At 42.5% G+C, this 18,821-nt stretch overlaps 1 protein-coding gene across 6 annotated transcripts in view; it reads right to left on the bottom strand.

The window, feature by feature from the left end:
- The window catches only part of LOC126260238 (myogenesis-regulating glycosidase-like), a 557,090-nt gene that overhangs the window by 529,852 nt on the left and 8,417 nt on the right, over nt 1-18,821 (bottom strand). Inside the window, exons 4-6 of one of the 6 annotated variants that reach the window (XM_049957551.1) lie at nt 16,448-16,882; nt 16,080-16,236; nt 13,084-13,478 (exon numbers count right to left, since the gene is read on the bottom strand). The exons of 2 other annotated variants lie outside the window; for them this stretch is intronic. In XM_049957551.1, the coding sequence (XP_049813508.1) occupies nt 13,282-13,478; nt 16,080-16,236; nt 16,448-16,882 (789 nt within the window). In that variant the 3' untranslated portion in view covers nt 13,084-13,281. Of the gene's footprint in view, nt 1-13,083; nt 13,479-16,079; nt 16,237-16,447; nt 16,883-18,821 lie in introns of those variants that run through there. 3 more of the 6 variants (XM_049957546.1, XM_049957550.1, XM_049957547.1) reach the window with 3 other exon arrangements.

An 18,821-nucleotide genomic window follows, 5' to 3' on the forward strand; every position in this document is an offset into this window, starting at 1 on the left:
TCAAGTTAAAACAGCAACTTATGCAATAGCAAATACAAGCAATGCGTCCAAGTTCAAATGTAAAGTTATTGTCGTTTCCTTGAGCGCTTCAGATGGTTCAAATGACTTAACATCTGAGGTCATCAGCCCCCTAGACTTAGAACTACTTAAACCTAACTAACCTAAGGACATCACACACATCCATGCCCGAGGCAGGATTCGAATCTGCGACCGTAGCAGCAGTGGGGTTCCGGACTGAAGCTGCTAGAACCGCTCGGCCACAGCAGCTGGCTCTGGAGCGCTTCGAGAGCGCAATGCATGGAGAGTGTGATCAAATGTGTGTGAAATCTTATGGGACTTAACTGCTAAGGTTATCAGTCCCTAAACTTACACACTACTTAACCTAAATTATCCTAAGGACAAACACACACACCCATGCCCGAGGGAGGACTCGAACCTCCGCCGGGACCAGCCCCACAGTCCATGACTGCAGCGCCTGAGACAGCTCGGCTAATCCCGCGCGGCGATGCATGGAGTGGTTGGTGGAGGGGGGGGGGGTGTAATCTTCGCGGTGCGTGAGGGTGTTCTGGTGAGCTTTCCCTCGCACTTACGTTAAATAACGAAAATAGTACGGCCTCCACCCGATATACAACATGAGGGAGAGATATACAGTGCATATGGTAAGCAGTACAGCGGTATCAAAATAATAGGCAACAGATATATTTAAAGGCCACGTAAACCATCATAAGACGCAAATTTTCTAAGATTGATCTACAATATTCCAACAGTAGCATTCAGTGAGGTAAGAGGAGGTACTGTATGGCAGCTCTCATGGCTGGACGCAAGGCAAACATTATCAGAGAAGGAATGTACATCTGTGTCAAAATACCAGGTTACAGATTTACTGAAATGCTGCATGACTTGTAATCGGTCACAAGTTTTCTAAGTTTCATCTATATTTCAACAGTAGTATTACGTGCGGTAAGAAGTAGTGCATGGCGGCGCTCGTGGTTACACGCGAGGCTGGAATTGTCAGAGAACCAATGTACACCTGTGTCAAAGTATATGGTAATAGATTTACTGAAAGTATGTGGTAATTGTAATAACCTACGTCTTTTCTACGTTTGAATTACAACATTAGTTTTAAGTATGGTAACTGGTGCTGTATGATGGGACTCGTGGCTAGAAGACAGCGTTATCGGAGAAGGAATGTAGATCCATGCCAAATTAGCAGGTAACAGGTTTACGGAAATGCTGCTTGAGTTGACATAGCTCACAACTTTTGTACGCTTGTGTTCGAAGAGTATTTTTGCGTGCAGTAACAGATATTGTACGGTGGCAATCGTGGCTAGATGCAAGGCAGGCGTTATCAGACAAGGAACATACATCTGTGCCAAAGTAGTAGATAACAGGTTTAATAAAATGCTGCGTGAGTTATAATAATTCACTACAATGGTGAGGCTCGTGGCTACATGCATAACAGAAAGAATGTAATCTGTGTCAAAGAAGTGGGTAACAGATTTACTGAGAGGTTGCGTGAGTTGTAATAACTCACAAGTTTTCTGCTATGGTGTACAATATTCCAACAGTAGTTTTACTTGCGGTAAGAGCTCATGTACCGCGGTGCTCTTGGCTTGATGAAAACCAGGCGTTATCAGAGAAATAAGATACAAGTGTGTCAAATTAGTAGGTAGAGTTACTGGAATTCCATATGAGTTGTAATAACTGTCTTGTTTTCTATGTATGATCTACGGTATTCCAACAGTAGTTTCACGTATGGTAAGAGGTGCTGTATTTTGGTGATCGGGACTTGACGGAAACCAGGCTTTATCAGAGAAAGTATGTGATTTTGTGTTAAAGTAGTAGGCAACACGATTATTGACAGGTTACATGAATTGTAATAACTCACTAGTTTTCTATGAATGATCTACATTTCTTCAAGAGTAGTTTTATTAGCAGCAAGAGGTACTGTTCAGTGGCGCAAGTGGCTAGATACAAGACAGGAGTTATCAGAGAAAGATTGTGTGACTTAGGAAGTGGGGATGAAGGGTACACTTAACATGGAAGGTCAAGGCCTCTATAATGTCACACCTTAAACACAACGACTAGCAATTCAAGAAATAAGTTAACAATTTATTTTAGGCCACATTGATCAAATAGCTTTCACACATCCAACATGGCAAACAGTAAATTACAATTACTTAACAAACAGTAAATTACATCCGAAGTCATTTAAAGAAATGTGGAATGTGGCACCAAATATATATATATATATATATATATATATATATATATATATATATATATATATATATATATATTGCATGGGGGCTCAATTAAAAAAAATGCAAATAATTTTAATTTTTTGCTTCAGTAGCTGTCTGTTCGGTTACGAAGTCTCGTAACGGTTGGCCCTGACTAGTATTATTACGCAATCTGACTGCATAGAACAACAACAAAGAATGAAATGGAAATTTTCATTAACACAATTAATTAATTAAGTCCCCAGCAACTATAAAACCTACGAAACCAAAGCACAAGTGTAACTGTTCTGTGTGTGGAAGTATGACTCAACGTACGCATCTGGCACGGTTCTTCTTCAACAACACAAGAAATTTTAAATATCATTTATACTGAATTAATTAAAGAAAATAGAAATATCATAATTACTCAAGAAAACCAGAATTACACTCTAATACAAGAACACAAGCCAGATGCTTTGTTGACTGAACCTGTAATGACGCATTATTCAGGACATTGAAATAATGAGAAAGAAAAGAAAAGTAGTTCGTTACCTTAATTTATATTGATGAAAAGCACTCTAGACATTACAATCTCTCCACACCGACTCGCTACTATCACATCTCAACAAGAACTTTTCAGTATCACATCTCAGCAAGCACTGCCTACTAGCTCATCTCAACAAACACTCCTCACTACGACACAAGTAAGACGTTACAGTTAATACAATTCATTGGCAAGCAAATTTAAAAATACTTTTTTTTTTAGATTATACATGCGAGTTTATGAAATGAGCAGTGACGCCAGGGTGACCTGGGCAAAGGGTGACTTAACTTAAAATGCCGGAATCAGCAGACCAGCCGTCCAAATAACACCTAAACGCCGGGGCCCAACCGGGAGTCACTTCCCATTAGACGGCACGTCACAGCTTCTGTGCACTGCAGCGGAAAGTGGCGCCGCTCCCACACACCCAAACGCGCAGAAAACCGGAACACAAACAGACCGCAGAAGATACGGCAAACACCAACCAAATATCAATTAATATAAGTTAAGAGATCAATAATATAAATTAAAAACCAATAAGTGCTATTAATAGAGTTGACCGATTTTGCAGCAATATCAATGCTGTAAAACATTTAAACTAAGAAATGTACGCAAATCCAGTGTTGAAAATATAGTATCAGACCTCATAGACTCTCATAGTTTCCCAAACATATTTCTACATATGATTGAGACCGACAATGTGTACAAAGATGAAATGGAGAAATTTCCAGATAATATGGCGTTATTCAAATGCACAACTTTAGGACAAACTAGGTTTTGTGCACCTTAATTTCCTTGCATGGATCCGCAATATAACAGCATTACTGTCCCACTGGAAACGCGTCGACGTATGTGGTATCAGCATGATGGTGCATCTGCACATTCCGCAATTAACACCAGGCTGAACCTTGACAGGATGTTCGACGGGCGTTTCATAGGACGTGGAGGACGCATAAATTGGCCAGCCCGTTCTCCTGATCTTACACCTCTTGACTTCTTTCTGTGGGGTACGTTAAAGGGGATATGAAACAAGGTATTGTGGCAGCCTGCGGTGACATTACACCAGATGTACTGCGGCGTGTACGACATTCATTACGCCAGAGATTGCAATTGTGTGCAGCAAATGATGGCCGCCATATTGAACATCTATTGGCCTGACATGTCGGGACACACTCTATTCCACTCCGTAATTGAAAACGGAAACCACGTGTGTACGTGTACCTCACCCCTCATTGTAATGTACATGTGCGTCAGTGAAAAAGACAAATAGAAAGGTGTTAGCATGTGGACGTAATGTGTTGTTCCAGTCTCTTCTGTACCTAAGGTCCATCACCGTTCCCTTTGGATCCCTACGTAATTCGGTGCTCTCCGATACACACGATCGAACAGCGGAGGAGTGGTACTCAAGCGTCAACTTTAGGTTATAATATCTCCGGATGTAATTAACATTTTACAATGCAACAAACGGCACTGATTACGTATTTGTTTATATATTCAGATGTTCTAACAAAACTAACGGGGTTCCATTTAAAAAAAAACGTAGGTTTGTGTTAAAAAACATACTTCCGTGCATTTTTGTATGGTTTGTACGTATTAACCAATTACACTAGGTCCTCTTCTCACGTTCGGTCTGTGGAATCGATTCGTCAGTATTTGATGTGGTTTACGAAATATATCCAGCGGTAATGTTAGGTGACTCACCCTGTATATATATATATATATATATATATATATATATATATATATATATATATATAACACCAGGATGAGTGCAGAATATATATAGTATTACAAGAAGTTGTGTACTGGTGAAACAGTCTCTTACCTTGCCTCGGCTGTGAGCAATAGCAGCGTTGCGGTATGGCAGTTCTCTCAAACCAACCCACAAAAACACTAAGGAGAACACAGTGGCTGTACGTACACAGAGTGCTGGCACAACTCAGCCGGTATTAGATAACAAGCAAGCAGCGCCACACAACGACTACCACAAGCCTCTCATTCATGTGTTTCCACCAATGGCAAGAAGAAAGGCAAACACCAAGCAAGGGCGTCTGTTTCCACCAATGACAAGGAATGAAGCAAACACCAATAAATGACATACAACGCCCCTTCGCCTCATACTTAATACCCAGTTATATTACGAAAACAGCTTTTTCACCAGCATACACGAACTACAATTTTTCTCATGCAGCAGTCATCGAAACACCCTCGGAAGACCTTGTGCTACAGTGGCCAAAACGTCGAAGAACTTATATATTGGCAATGGGGTCACATACGGCGGTATTTTATTGACTGGTAAGACTACTTGACCAGCGATCAGCCCAATTTGCCAGTATAAATACACTGCTGGCCACCGTAAATGCAACACCCTGAAGGAAGCATCCGAATCAAGTGAAATTTACACCATGGGTTTGCAGCGATGAGATATGCAACTGATCAGAATTTCAGCGCAGACGCACATCACGCGCGCCTGTGGCGCCACCTCATAGCGCCATTTAAGGCTTGGCGATTTCGACGAGTGTACGTTCGGCACGTGTGTTTACCTTGTGGTTGTTTCACAAGACGATCAGTTGTGCCTCGTAGACAACAGCGAACATCTTTTGATCAAGTATCCGAGTTCGACAGAGGAACGATAGTGGCTTACCGAGATTGTGGATTATCATACAGAGAAATCGCTAGTCGTGTTGGACGAAACCAAACAACTGTAATGCGGATATGTGACCGTTGGATGCAGAAGGGTACGACGGACCGACGTGGTCGATCGCATTCACCTCGGTGCACCACTGCACGTGCTGATAGGCAAATTTTGCGCATGGCAGTGACGGATCGCTCAGTGACATCCCGAACCATAGTACAGCACATTGCGTCTGTAACGCATCATCCAGTGTCTGCGCGTACCATTCGACGCCGTTTACAGCAGAGTGGTCTGTCCGCAAGACGTCCATTGCTTCGTCTACCATTGACGAAGAACCACAGACGTCTCCGTCGCCAATGGTGTGATGACAGACGGATGTGGACGGCAGAATGGAATGACGTTGTCTTTACTGACGAGGCACGCTTCTGTCTGCAGCACCACGATGGTCGGATTCGAGTGTGGAGACACCGTGGAGAGAGGATGCTGGACAGCTGCATTATGCACCGCCACACTGGTCTTGCACCGGGTATTATTGTATGGGGCGGTATTGGATATTACTCTCGCACGCCTCTAGTACGCATTGCCGGTACTTTAAATAGCCGGAGCTACATATCCGAGGTACTGGAGCCAGTTGTCCTTCCTTACCTTCAGGGCTCAGCCACAGCCATATTTCAACAGGATAATGCGCGACCACACGTGGCACGCATTGTCCAAAGGTTCTTCGTCAATAACTAGATTGAATTGCTTCCCTGGCCGGCTCGCTCTCCGGATCTTTCGCCGATAGAAAACATGTGGTCCATGGTTGCTCAACGAGTGACCCAGATTACATCCCCAGCTGCCACACCAGATGATCTTTGCCAACGTGTGGAAGCTGCTTGGGCTGCTGTACCCCAGGAACACATCCAACGTCTCTTTGTTTCAATGCCGAGACGTGTGGCAGCGGTGATCTCCAGCAATGGAGGCTACTCTGGCTACTGATTCTGGCAGGAACCACATGTCACAGGCGTCTGTAAACGTAATCATTTGATACTTGGTGTTGCATTTACGGTGGCCAGCAGTGTATTTTTGGTTACTCTACTAAATCAGTATTTTGTTCAATTTATGTAAAATTATGTGCAGGAAATACACGATCACATGAATGGGTAATCACAACAATAGAGAATCCCACAAAGGCAAGCAGACATCAAACCAAATAACTGCTAAGAATTCTGCCAACAGTAACAGCACTTGAGGTTTCCGTAAAGGAGAGACAGAAATGGGGCAAACTGGTCTTCCAGGGAATGGAAGCTGCTGTCAAACCACTAGAGTAGTGGCAACTGCTGGTAAAGTTCAGCAAACTGCAGTCTTTTAGAGATCTGTGCCCATCAAAGTGAATAAAAATCATCAACAATGGGGGCCAGACTTCAGGCATAAGAAGCTGCCCTTGTTCTGCCAACCGCCTTGTCAAAGAGGGCGGAGGAGCAGACACAGGTTTAGGGCATTCTCTTGTCCTTGGGGGAGGAAACTGCCCTGAGAAGGAGGAGAAATCAGCAGTGATCAAAGGCAAGAGGATGCGGAAGTAATCGAATCCACTGCATTAAAGACACATAATGTCTACCGACAGCACATGTGGCCTATGACTGAAGAAGTGTGCTGTTGATCCCTGCATTTGCAATAGATTCCATATTAGCTCCCATTCGGATCTCTGGGAGGGGACTGCGGTGGGGGAGGTGAGCGTGAGAGAAACACTGAACAACCCATAAAAGAGTAACATTCTACGATATAGGGCATGGAACGTCAGAATTTTGAACGTAGAATGCAAGCTAGAAAATGTAAAAAGCTAAATACTAAAGCTCAGTCCAGATATTGTAGGGGTCAGTGAAATGAAGTGGAAACAAGAGAAGGATTTCTGGTCATAAGTGTGTAAGGTAATATTAACAGGAAACCAACACAGACAAGAAGGGATACGAGAAGACGACGAAGTATATGAGGATAGTGAAGAAGTAATTCATTGCGAAATTAAAGGGTTATAGGAGGTATACTTGGAAAAGTCCAGGAAATACAGCAGAATTACAGTTATATTTAGGGCACAGACTCGATATTGAATCGTAAGACGTAGCCAGGAGCAGACATAGACTCAGATCACAAGCTGGTAAAGATGAGGAGTAGCCTGAAGTTTAAGAGGCTAGCTAGGAAGAATCAATGCGCAAAGAAGTGGGACAGAGAAGTGCTAATGAATGAAGAGATATGCTTGAAGTTCTCTGAGGCCGTAGATACTGCGACAGCAAATAGTTCAGTAACAGTTCAGTTGATGAGAAATGGAAATCTCTAAAAAGAGCAGTCATAGAAGTTTAAGAGAAAAGCGAAGGTAGAAGGAAGGTGACTGTGGAGAAACCAAAGCTAATAGAAGAAATATTTTAGCCGATCAACGAAAGAAAGTGCAAAAATGTTTAGGGAAATTCAGGACTACAGAAATACAAGGCACTTACGAATGAAATAAATAGGAAGTGCAGGGAAAATAGGCGAATGAGCTGGATGAAAAATGTGAAGGAATCGGAGAAGAAATGATTGTCAGATGGACTGATTAAGCGTATAGAAAGATCGAAACAACCTTCGGTGAAATGAAAAGCAAGAGCCGTAACGTTAAGGGTGCAAGTGGAATTCCACTGATAAATGCAGTGGAGAGAGCGAGTAAGTGGAAAGAGTAGACTGAGGGTCTCTGTGAGTGGGAGAACGTAACTTGATGATGTGGGAGAAGTAAAAAATAGGAGTTGATAAGGAAGAGATAGGAGATCCAATACCAAAACCAGAATTTGTAATAGCTTTGAAAGGCTTCAGTCAAATAAGGCAAAAGGAATATATAACATTCCATCAGATTTTCTAAAATCAGTTGGAGAAAGGGCAACAAAAGGAGTTTTCAAGTTGCTGGGAATATGTGTGAAACTGGCGATATGCCATCAGACTTTCAGAAGAACATCATCCACACAATTCCAAAGATTGCAAGAGCTGACAAGTGAGACAATTATCGCTCGATCAGCTTAACTGCTCCTGCATCCAAGTTGCTGAAAATAATAATATACAGAAGACTGAAAGAAATTGAGAACCTTAGGATCTTGTAGCTGACGATCAGTTTGTCTTCAGGAAAAGTAAAGGCACCAGAGAGACAGTTCTCACAATGCAGTTGACTATGGAAGCTAGACTGAAGAAGATCAAGACACATACATAGGATTAGTCGACTTGGAAAAAAAGGTCGACAGCGTAGAATGGCGCAAAATGTTCGAACTACTGAGAGAAATAGATGTAAGCTATTGGGACAGACGGGTAATATACAATATGCACAAGAACCAAGAGGGAACAATGAGAATGGAAGACCAAGAACGAATTACACGGTTAAAAAAGAGTGTGGGACAAAAATGTAGTCTTTCACCCCTTTTGTTCAACGTATACATCGAAGAAGCAAAAGAAAGATTCAAGAATGGGATTAAAATTCAAGGTGAAAGGATAGCAATGTATGATTTGCAGATGGCATTTCTATCCTTTGAAAGTGAAGAAGTATAACCCGATCTGTTGAATGGAATGAAGAGTCTGTTGAGTACAGAATATGAACTGAGAGTAAACAGATGAAAGACGAAAGTAATGAGAAGTTGCAGAAATGAAAACAGTGAGCAGTTTGACATCAGAACTGCTGAACACGAAGTAGATGAAGACAAGGGACTCTCCTACCTAGGCAGCAAGGAGGATATAAATTGCGAAATGGCACTGGGAAAAAGGGCATTCCTGGACAAGAGAAGTACCAAACACAGATCCTCATTTGAGGAAGAAACATCTGAAAGTGTACGTTCTGAGCACAGCATCGTATGGCAGTAAGACAAGGACTGTGGGAAAACCGGAACAGAAGAGAATAGAAGCATTTGAGATGTGGTGCAGCAGAAGAATGTTGAATATTATGTGGAGTGGTAAGGTAAGGAATGAGAAGGTTCTCCACAAAATCGGCGAGGAAAGGAATATATGGAAAACACTGACAAGAAGAAGGGACAAGGTGATTGGACATCTGTTTAGGCACCAGGGAATAACTGCCATCGCGCTGGAGGGAGCTGTAGAGGGTAAACTGTAAAGCAAGACAGAGATTGGAATACATCCAGCAAATAGCAAGTGCTACTCTGAGATGAAGAGGTTGGCACAGGAGAGTAATTCGTGATGGGCCGCGTCAAACCAGTCAGAAGCCTGAGCAGAAAAAATGCGCAACATATCTTGAGGCTGCAGTGAACTGTTAGCGAGGAAATGTTACTACTTAAATAACACGTTTAATTATTCTGTTAACTGCTCAATATTTAACATTACTTTATAGAATCGATATAGTACCTATGTACATCGAGATATACATCTACATAGATACTCTGGAATCCACGTTATGGAGCTTGGCGGAGGGTACCTCGCACCACTAATTTGTCATATCTTTTCCTGTTCCACTCGCAAACAAAACTAGGGAAAAACGACTGTCTGTATTGCTTCGTATGAGACGTTATCTCTCGTATCTTATATACGTGGTCATTACTCGAAATGTATTTTGGAGACAACAGAACCGTTCAGCATTCAGCTTCAAATGCCAGTTCTCTATGTTTTCCCAACAGTAATCGCCTTCCTTCCAGGGATATCCATTTGAATTCCCGAAACATCTCTGTAACACTTGCGTGCTGTTCGAGCCTGCCAGTAACAAATCTAGCAGCTCACCTCTGAATTGCGTCGATGTCTTCTTTTAATATGATCAGGTACAGATCCCAAATACACAAGCAGTACTCAAGAATAGGTTGCGCTAGCGTACTATAAGTGGCCTCCTTTAAAGATGAACCACACTTTCGTGAATTTCTCCCAATAATCTAATGTCGACCATTCACCTTTCGTATCACATACTCGATCCACTTCATATCGCTTTGCAACGCTATGCCCAGATCTTTAAACGACGAAACTGCGTCAAGCAGGACGCTACTAATGCTGTATCCGAACATCACAGGTTTGTTTTTGCTACTCATTGGAATTAACATACTTTTTTCTACGTTAGATCTACCTGCTATTCATCACACCAAGTAGAAATTTTGTCTATGCCATCTTGTATCCTCCTGCAGTCACTCAACTTTGACAGTTTAGGGTACACCACAGTATCATCAGCAAAATCCGCAGATTGCTGCCCACTCTATCTGTCATATCATTTATGTATATGGAGAATAGTAGCGGCCCTATCACACTTCTCTGGGGCACTCTTGACGACACCCTTGTCTCTGATGAACCCACGCCATCGAGTACAACATACTGGCTTCTACAACTCAGGTCTTCGAGCCACTCACATATCTGTCAACCTATTCCATATGCTCGCTGCTTCTTTAACAGTTGCAATGCTGCACCATGTCAAACACTTTCCGGAAATCTATAAGTATGGTTTCTGCTTGTTGCCCTTGTAATGAGACACCCTCCTCTAGCATTGCCTTTTTTATAGAAATAAGCGATACCAAAAGGTATTTTAAATCTTGCATAGGTGAAGATTCTCGAGTGTTTCACGGAAAGAATTTCGTTTGATTTTGTATACGATCTATGATATTACAGGCTAAAATGTGTAAAAAGAAATTAAGTTGTCACAATCGGCAGAACTAAAATCATTCTTTTTGTAGAAATATTTGAAATTACGAAATATCTGGCACTCTTAAAATTCATATTATTAATTGCACAATCTAACGCTAAATATTATATTTATTTCTGGACTCATTTATAAAATAATGATATAACGTTGTAGAGATACTTCTTTTCTCAAGAAAGTATGTAAACTCTACTGCTTTCTAAACTCTTTGGAATACTGTGCGTTTCGCAAAATGTTAGTAGTATTAGTGGGTATGCCTCTGATGGACACATGTATTTTTTTATGACCGACACTAACAATGTAATTTGGAATCTTAAGTGGGAATTGTTAAGTCGGTGAGATTTAGAAGAATGGGATAAAATAAAAGGAAATCATAGTAACAGAGAATACTTCATCAGTTGTTTAGTCATGAGGAACCCACAACGTTAGATCAAAATGTCAGCCCCAAGAATGTACCGCTAGACGCAAGAACTGGAGCCAACAACAAGAGAAAATTAAATAAGTTTTTCTTTTGTTTATCTTACGCCTCAAGAAGCTTTCAAAACTTGTGAAGAGACAGAGAAGTGATGTCTGGGAGGGTAATATTACACACCTCACCCATCGTTCGCAGTATATAACGTGAGAAAAGGGCAGGCCGAGTTCCGTACGAGCGATGGTTTCTACAACTGTGCTTATTCGAGGACATAGTCTTGTCGCTCTCAAGAAAATGAATTATATTCGAGCTGAGAATATGTTCCAGGATTATATGGTAAACTGCTGTTACAGGCATTCGTCTATTATTTAGTGGGTGCATTCTTTTGCGCTCCTTATACACAGATGTCACTAGCACTTTCTCCAGTCGTCTGGGTCTTTGCGCTGGGCGAGAGATTTGCGACTAATGCAAGCTAAGTAGGGGGCCAATGCCATAGAATGTTGTTTGAAAAACAGAACTGTCATTCCAGTCAGACCAGGTGGCTTTTTTTTAAATTCTCTCAATTGTTTCCCTATGCCATGGATGCTTATTATTGTGTCGTTCAAAAGGGAATCTGTTCGGTGGTGATGGTATGGAGGCCCGGACTGGGCTTGACCGCACCAGCCAACGCGTCTGAACCTCGTGAGTGCTCGTTCTGGAGTGAGGGGGCACAAACGACTTCGCTCTGGCGCGCAGTTTAAGTGGGACCCGAAAATAACCGAAGTGCTTTGTCTGCCTTTTCGTGTAACTTTAGTTCTTAGTTTTGCCTATTATTATGAATTTTGACATAAGTGTGCGATAGGCTGCTATTTGGACATGCCTATATTTGAATATCAAGGAAATTTAACGCACAGTTTTTATAATACTAATGATAGAAGACTAGCGTTTTGGCGCGCTGTCTCTGAACACAACAGCCAATCACGGTGATGAATTACGATTCGGGTGGTGTTTCCCACGAAAGAGGTACTGGTCACACCATCTGCTACTGGCATGTAGCACTACTTCTTAATACTGCAATCTCAACCGCTCTGACAATAAAGTCTTGCCGGCCATTGTAGCCGAGCGAGTCTAGGCGCTTCAGTCGAGAACCGCGCTGCTGCCTCGGGCATGGATGTTTGTGCTGTCCTTAGGTTAGTTAGGTGTAAGTAGTTCTAAGTCTAGGGGACTGATGACCTCAGATGTTAAGTCCCATAGTGCTCAGAGCCATTTGAACCATTTTGAATAAAGTATTGGACGTGAATATGATGGCTGTTAAAGGCAGAAATATTGCACTAACGCAGTAGAAATATCAGTTTTTGGCTCTGTTTTTCACTCTACCTTACACAAACGTGGAAGTATATTGTCATCTGGCTGTAAATGATTTCTATCGCGACTTTTGTGGGTGAATTGTAGTTCACAGAACAACAATTCTCAGCAAGAACAACATCCGGTCAATACAAACTACCGCCAGCAAGGAGCAAATGGACGCTTGAAATGGGTTACAATGGTATTGTGTTCAGATAGTTAATTAGTTTAATGTACAATGGATCATTTGTATAATTAATTGCAAGAATATGTAAACACAGCTTTCTTTTCTACTTTTCAATTTAATTTTTTTATTATTTTTTTAATACAGTTGCGTATTAGTAATTCCTATGCACCACGTCTTACACACAACAAAAACAGAAATCTTCTACAATACAGAAGGAACAAGTCACGTAAACAATTTTTTTTTTATTTCCATAAGCTGTCTTACATGTTCTTGTTAACACAGTGTCGCCGATACGTTGATATAAGGTCGTGCCAGCCATCGTGAAAACTGCGTTCGCTTTCAGCCAGTGAGAGCTAGGAGCTGACCCTGGTGAAGTAGGGCAGAGTGTTGAGCGGCGCAGGGTAGGCGTAGAGCCAGGTGGGGCCCCGTATGGTGGGGTGCTCGGGGTCCACCTCGTCCCGCCAGTAGCCCTTGGGCAGGTAGATGTCGCGCCTCGTGGCCGTGCGATACGTCACCGGCGCCACCAGCAGGTCGTTGCCCAGCAGGTACTCTGCACGGGAGGAAAACACAGCGTCAGCACATGGCACGCCCCAGTCGTCTGATAGGTTCATTCCGTGTTTGGTCTCTTCTTGTGCTACCCTATACTCACTCCCCTCAGGGGTCTAATTTCTGCTGCTTGTACTTCGCTGTCACCTTTCTTCTTCTGTATCCAACTATCACTTCAGTACAACATTAATGGCATCGCCAAGGTCACAAAATTTAATTTTTGGGCGTTATGTATTGAAATGTTTTGTACATTTTTCCAAATGTTGTATTGAATTTCTGCAGATTTTCATCAATATAATTATCAGAAATGTAGCTTGTGTCACACCATACATATTTAAAATATGCCACCTATTTCATTAATTTCTTGTTAATTACTATTTTCAAATGTTTTGAATATTTACAATGGAAGCTCGTAACTTAATTCTTATGTACTGAAATTTTGTAAGTGTATTCTGTTCACACTCTGCCTAACAAAGGAAAGAAGTAGCACCCAGAAGGTCATAAATTCATTCTTATACAATGAAATTTTAAGTTTGTATTTTATTCACACAGCGCCTGACAAAGAAACTGAAACATCCAGAAGGTGAATAGAGAATGAAATGAAACATTATGCATTAAGAAAATACATAATGTTATTTTAGTGATTACAAAAGTCACTCAAATTTACAAGGACCTCGCATTATGAGCCCACTAATCAGTATGACGATGCACCCCATATGGATTGAATGCATGTCCTGATTTTGCTCTCCTGAACCAATTTTGCTCATGTCTGTTGGGCCTTCATATCCTGAGCACTGACACTGGGACAAACTTGACTTTGGAGCTCGTTCCAGATATGTTCTATCGAGACCAAATCTAGATGTCTTTCTGACCACAGCAGTAGTTCAGCAACATGCACGCAACCCGTAGGGTCACATTTCATCGCTGGACGTGCTTTGTCCTGTTGAAAAATGTTACCTTGAGAGGTAATACGTAAGGATGCAGGATTTCCGTAACAAACGGCTGTGCCATCAGGGTTCACACTGACACTACCACAGTAACGTGAAGTCATACACGATGATTCCCCACATCGTGACTCAAGGAGTAACACTGCTGTGCCTTTCCAAAAAATACTCGGAGAATGGGACATCTCCCCACTTCGCTCTCAATCTCGACGAAGGAAGGTGATGTGAGACAGAGCTGAACCGTGGTGTGTCAACACTGAGCACATTGCGTCACGATTTACCAGCGGTCCCTGCTTCTCGGTCGTATCACCACTCCAAAGGCAGTTGTCTGTGATTTGGTTTTGACAGCAGCTTATGCATGGTATGGTAATTTCCTACACTGGCTGCTGCTAGTCTCCGAGCATTGGGTGCAGGATGACAGAGATTTACTTGTTTTCGAACAGGAGGGGCAGATGTGAAGGTGTTGTGATGTGCTTTGTACACAGGGCGGCGATCCTGCCTTCTGGTGACCAGGTGTGATGAAGCAGAATGCTCACAATTAGTTATGCCTGCCCTCACGTTCCCATACAGTGCAATACTCGACCAAACCCACATCCGAATGCTCCAAAAATCTGGTATTGCATGATTCGACAAGCCGACAAAAAGAGACCCAAATTGAGGCCTCTTTCATATTCAGTCATGTGATGTGATTGGTGTCTCACCCAAGTACACACACTTCCATGTTTTTCACATTGATCACTCGTCATCTGATACTCTTCACACGAATCATGCAACGTACCATGCGTTTTAAGGACACTAAAAAATCACAGAGAATCATTTACGAACTCACCAAAGATTTGTATGTTTATGAAGTTAATTTGACATTCGAGCATGTCTTCTGGGTTCGTCACTTTTTTTATCAGGCAGTGTACTCGGTTCAGCCATATTGCTAACTGCAGGTCGTCTTCACTTTCGTGTGTTGTTGTTTTATCATGTGTGAAAGGTCATGTTCTTAGATTAGTGTATTTGTCTAAATTAATTCCTCGAAAATTAGCTGATTTACAATTTTTGAGGACGTTGTTAATGTAAATGTATAAAAAAAGGCTGCCACCAAGTAGCTGTTCATACACGCTTTCATGCTTTTAATGCAAAGTCTCTCTTGAAGAAACTGAACGTAAAGAGTAATCTCTAAGTGTATCACGAAATGCGACGTCTGCATGAGAAACATGTCACCTCACGGCAATGTGAGTGATGGATGGTCTGTGGAGTTGTAATGCAATCTTTGTGGAGGCTTGAAATTGTGCTGGGAAGTCTCCTCAAACAAAGCCGTCAGTACTTGGGTAGTCTTTATATAGACATTCCTTTGGTGACAATAAAAATGAGAAATGATCCGAGACTTCAACAACAGCAGTGCAGCCACAGATACAGACATTGGCGTCTCTGAGGACGTTTAACATATCTTGTGTGTTCACTGTAGACCACTGTGATGAGAATGTCGCGGGGTATCTGTTGAAGTGTGGCATTGCCTGAGTAACATGTTAGTACATGGAGGAAGCATACGTCTAAGGCTAGTTGTCAGAGAAATCGTAACTGAGAGATTCGAAAATAGAATGATAAAATACGAAACCGTGTCCAGAATAAATCGAAAGATAGAAGACGTGAGAGAAAGATGTTGGCCATACCGTCGCTGATCTTGAGAGCGGTGGAGTCTGTCGGGTCGAGCCACCAGATGGGCCGGTTGACCGGAGTGCCGTCCTCCACTGCCTGCTTCATCAGCTCGACGATCTTCGGACCGTACTGAGCGCGCAAAGCCGTCAGGTTACGCGCGAGCTCCACCGTCTGTAAAAGTAGTCACAAGTCACAGCCGTGAGTCGCCCTGCTAAGACTGAACTCATACAAGTTTTCAGTACGGCATACCTTACAGTGTTATTACATATAGATTGGCCTAATCTGTAGATTCTTTGTACGTCACGCATTGCATTAACGCTGCAAAGCGATATTTACTTTAGGAGTGGCTTTTACAGACAGGTAGCACGAGCATGGGACGCACCTCGTTGTCGTAGTCCCAGGGCACGGTGCCGAAGTGGACGGCGGGCATGAAGGCGCTGGCCTCCAACCAGCGGATGTACAGCTCACGAGTGGCGATGACGCCCGTCTTGGTGCTGCCGCCCACCTTCTCCGGCATCACGAAGGGGTAGCCCTGCAGGCTCATCTCCAGCACCTTGGGCAGCAGCGTCTTCAGGCCGTTCTGCGTGCTCCACGCCGTGTCCACCGCGTCCATGTGGAAGAAGTTGGGCAGGCGCTGGCTCTCGACGCCGGAGCGCAGCCTCGCCATGGGCCCGAACTGGGCCACTGCCTTGGCGTACGCGTCGGTGTAGATCACGGGCGCCCTCTCGAGCGGTGTGAGCTGTGGCGGCTGCGGCAGGTAGCTGGTCTCGCCGAAATCGAACCTGAAGGAGTCCACCCCAGTCTTGTTGCGGAGCGCCTGCAAAGAGATCACAAATAAAATTCCGTACCTGTGAGGCAAAGTAAGTGAAGCATCCTGACTTGGAAACACTGTCTGATTCTCAGTTGGTACGCAGCCGTGAAGTAACAAGGCTATTCTGTCGATATGAGGCACAGCCTGTGTGGAAAAAAAAAAAAAAAAAGTTGAGTTCTCCCTGGAAATAACAACAGAATCCACAATCTGGATTAGTCTCCCATTTGGATATCTGGAGGGAGACCGCCAGGGGGGAAGATCATGCCGTGCTGAGATTAAAATTGATGTAAGACATGGGTGTAGTTTTGTACTCCTATTGTTGAATCTATATACTGAACATGCTCGGACGGAAATAAAAGTAAGTTTCAAGAACGTGATTCATATTCTTATTGTTTCAAAACGCGAAAACCTGGTCTCTGCAGCCACAACCCCCTCTCTTTAGCACTCCTCTTCATCTGCATGTGTGAAGAACATCCCATCTCACTGACCAAATTGTTTAAATACGAACTCTGATGTTGGCGGTCGTCCCCTCATTTTCTTCCTTAATGATTTTCCTGGTAAATGTTTTCCAGGAAAGTGTCATGTCTAAGTATCGATGAGTTTTGCTTTGTGTTGGTCTAGAACTTTCGGGAGTCGTTTCTTCGCTCCTGTTTCTTGTAGGACCATCTCATTCGTTAGTCGATTAGAATTCTGAGTGGAAGAACATCAGTAATGAGAGTTGAAGATGAGTGCGTTATTCTGAGTGAAAGTCAAAGGGAACTGTAGGAACTGTTTGCTGGAATAAACAATTTAACAAGTACGAAGTGTGGATTGATAGTCAACCGAAGAAAGATGAAAGTAATGAGAAGTAACAGAAGAGATTAGAGAAAAACCGAACATCAAAATTTCCGACCACAAAGGAGGCGGAGTAAAAGATTTCAACTACTTTCGAAATGGATTGAGTAAGGAAGTCATCACACAAAGCAGACTGCTGCAGGAAAAGAGGGTACTCCTCAGCTAAAGGATTATACTGGTATCAAATATAGCCACAATTTCGGGAAAAGTATCGTGAGAGTGTAACTTCAGTGCACAGCATTGTATGGTATTGAATCATAGAGTATGTGAAAAACTGGAGAAGGACAGAATCGGAGCGTCTGTGATGTGGTGTTCTAAAAGAATGTCGAAAATTAGGCTGAGACAGAGAATGAGGAGGTTGTCTGCAGAATCAGCGAAGAAAGGAACATGTGGAAGACGATAACAGGAAGATGGAGAAGGGACGGGATGGTAGAACAGGTTCGTGAACATTTTGTTACATTTGTTATTACTTTTCTGATGTATTAACTCGTTCCAAGGCCATAGAGATTTGCTCCACAATTTAATCCCGTGGAAGCAGACATGTTAAGTAAACAAAAGAAATAAAATGAGCGATTTTCATGACAGTAGTGGGAGCATTAGAGGGAAGTACTGTAAACGTAGACATTGGCTGAACTGCACACTATACTCCTGCTTCAAACATGTTGGAAGACTGACGATTACAAAAAAATCATCATCTATTTCCATAAGGCATATGTATCTTTTAACAGTGCACATGCAAGCAATCTTTAAGTGCTCACTTATAGTATTTCTTCTTGGTACACCACATACTTCGTTCGCTCAGTGCTGTGAACGACTCACCGAGGTCTTCCTAATGACGTCATTCGATAGCTGTATTTGGAATGTCGAAAAGCAAAAGCATAAGCCAATCCGAAAACTATAGTACACTAATAGACAAACAGCAGCAGTTAGTTTCAAAATAAGATTGAATGTGATGCTCCCTGTTGATTTCTTCTATGCCAGGCGCTGCATACAGTCATACGTATATGGATTCATTTTAAATTTAATGAATCGACGGCAAATAGTTCTAAGTAAGTAAATAAAAAGCTTACTAACCAATTCTCGATTCATAAATGATCTAACCTTTGTTCTT

This window comes from Schistocerca nitens, chromosome 5 (assembly GCF_023898315.1).
Source record: "Schistocerca nitens isolate TAMUIC-IGC-003100 chromosome 5, iqSchNite1.1, whole genome shotgun sequence".
NCBI classification, from domain to species: Eukaryota; Metazoa; Arthropoda; class Insecta; order Orthoptera; family Acrididae; genus Schistocerca; species Schistocerca nitens.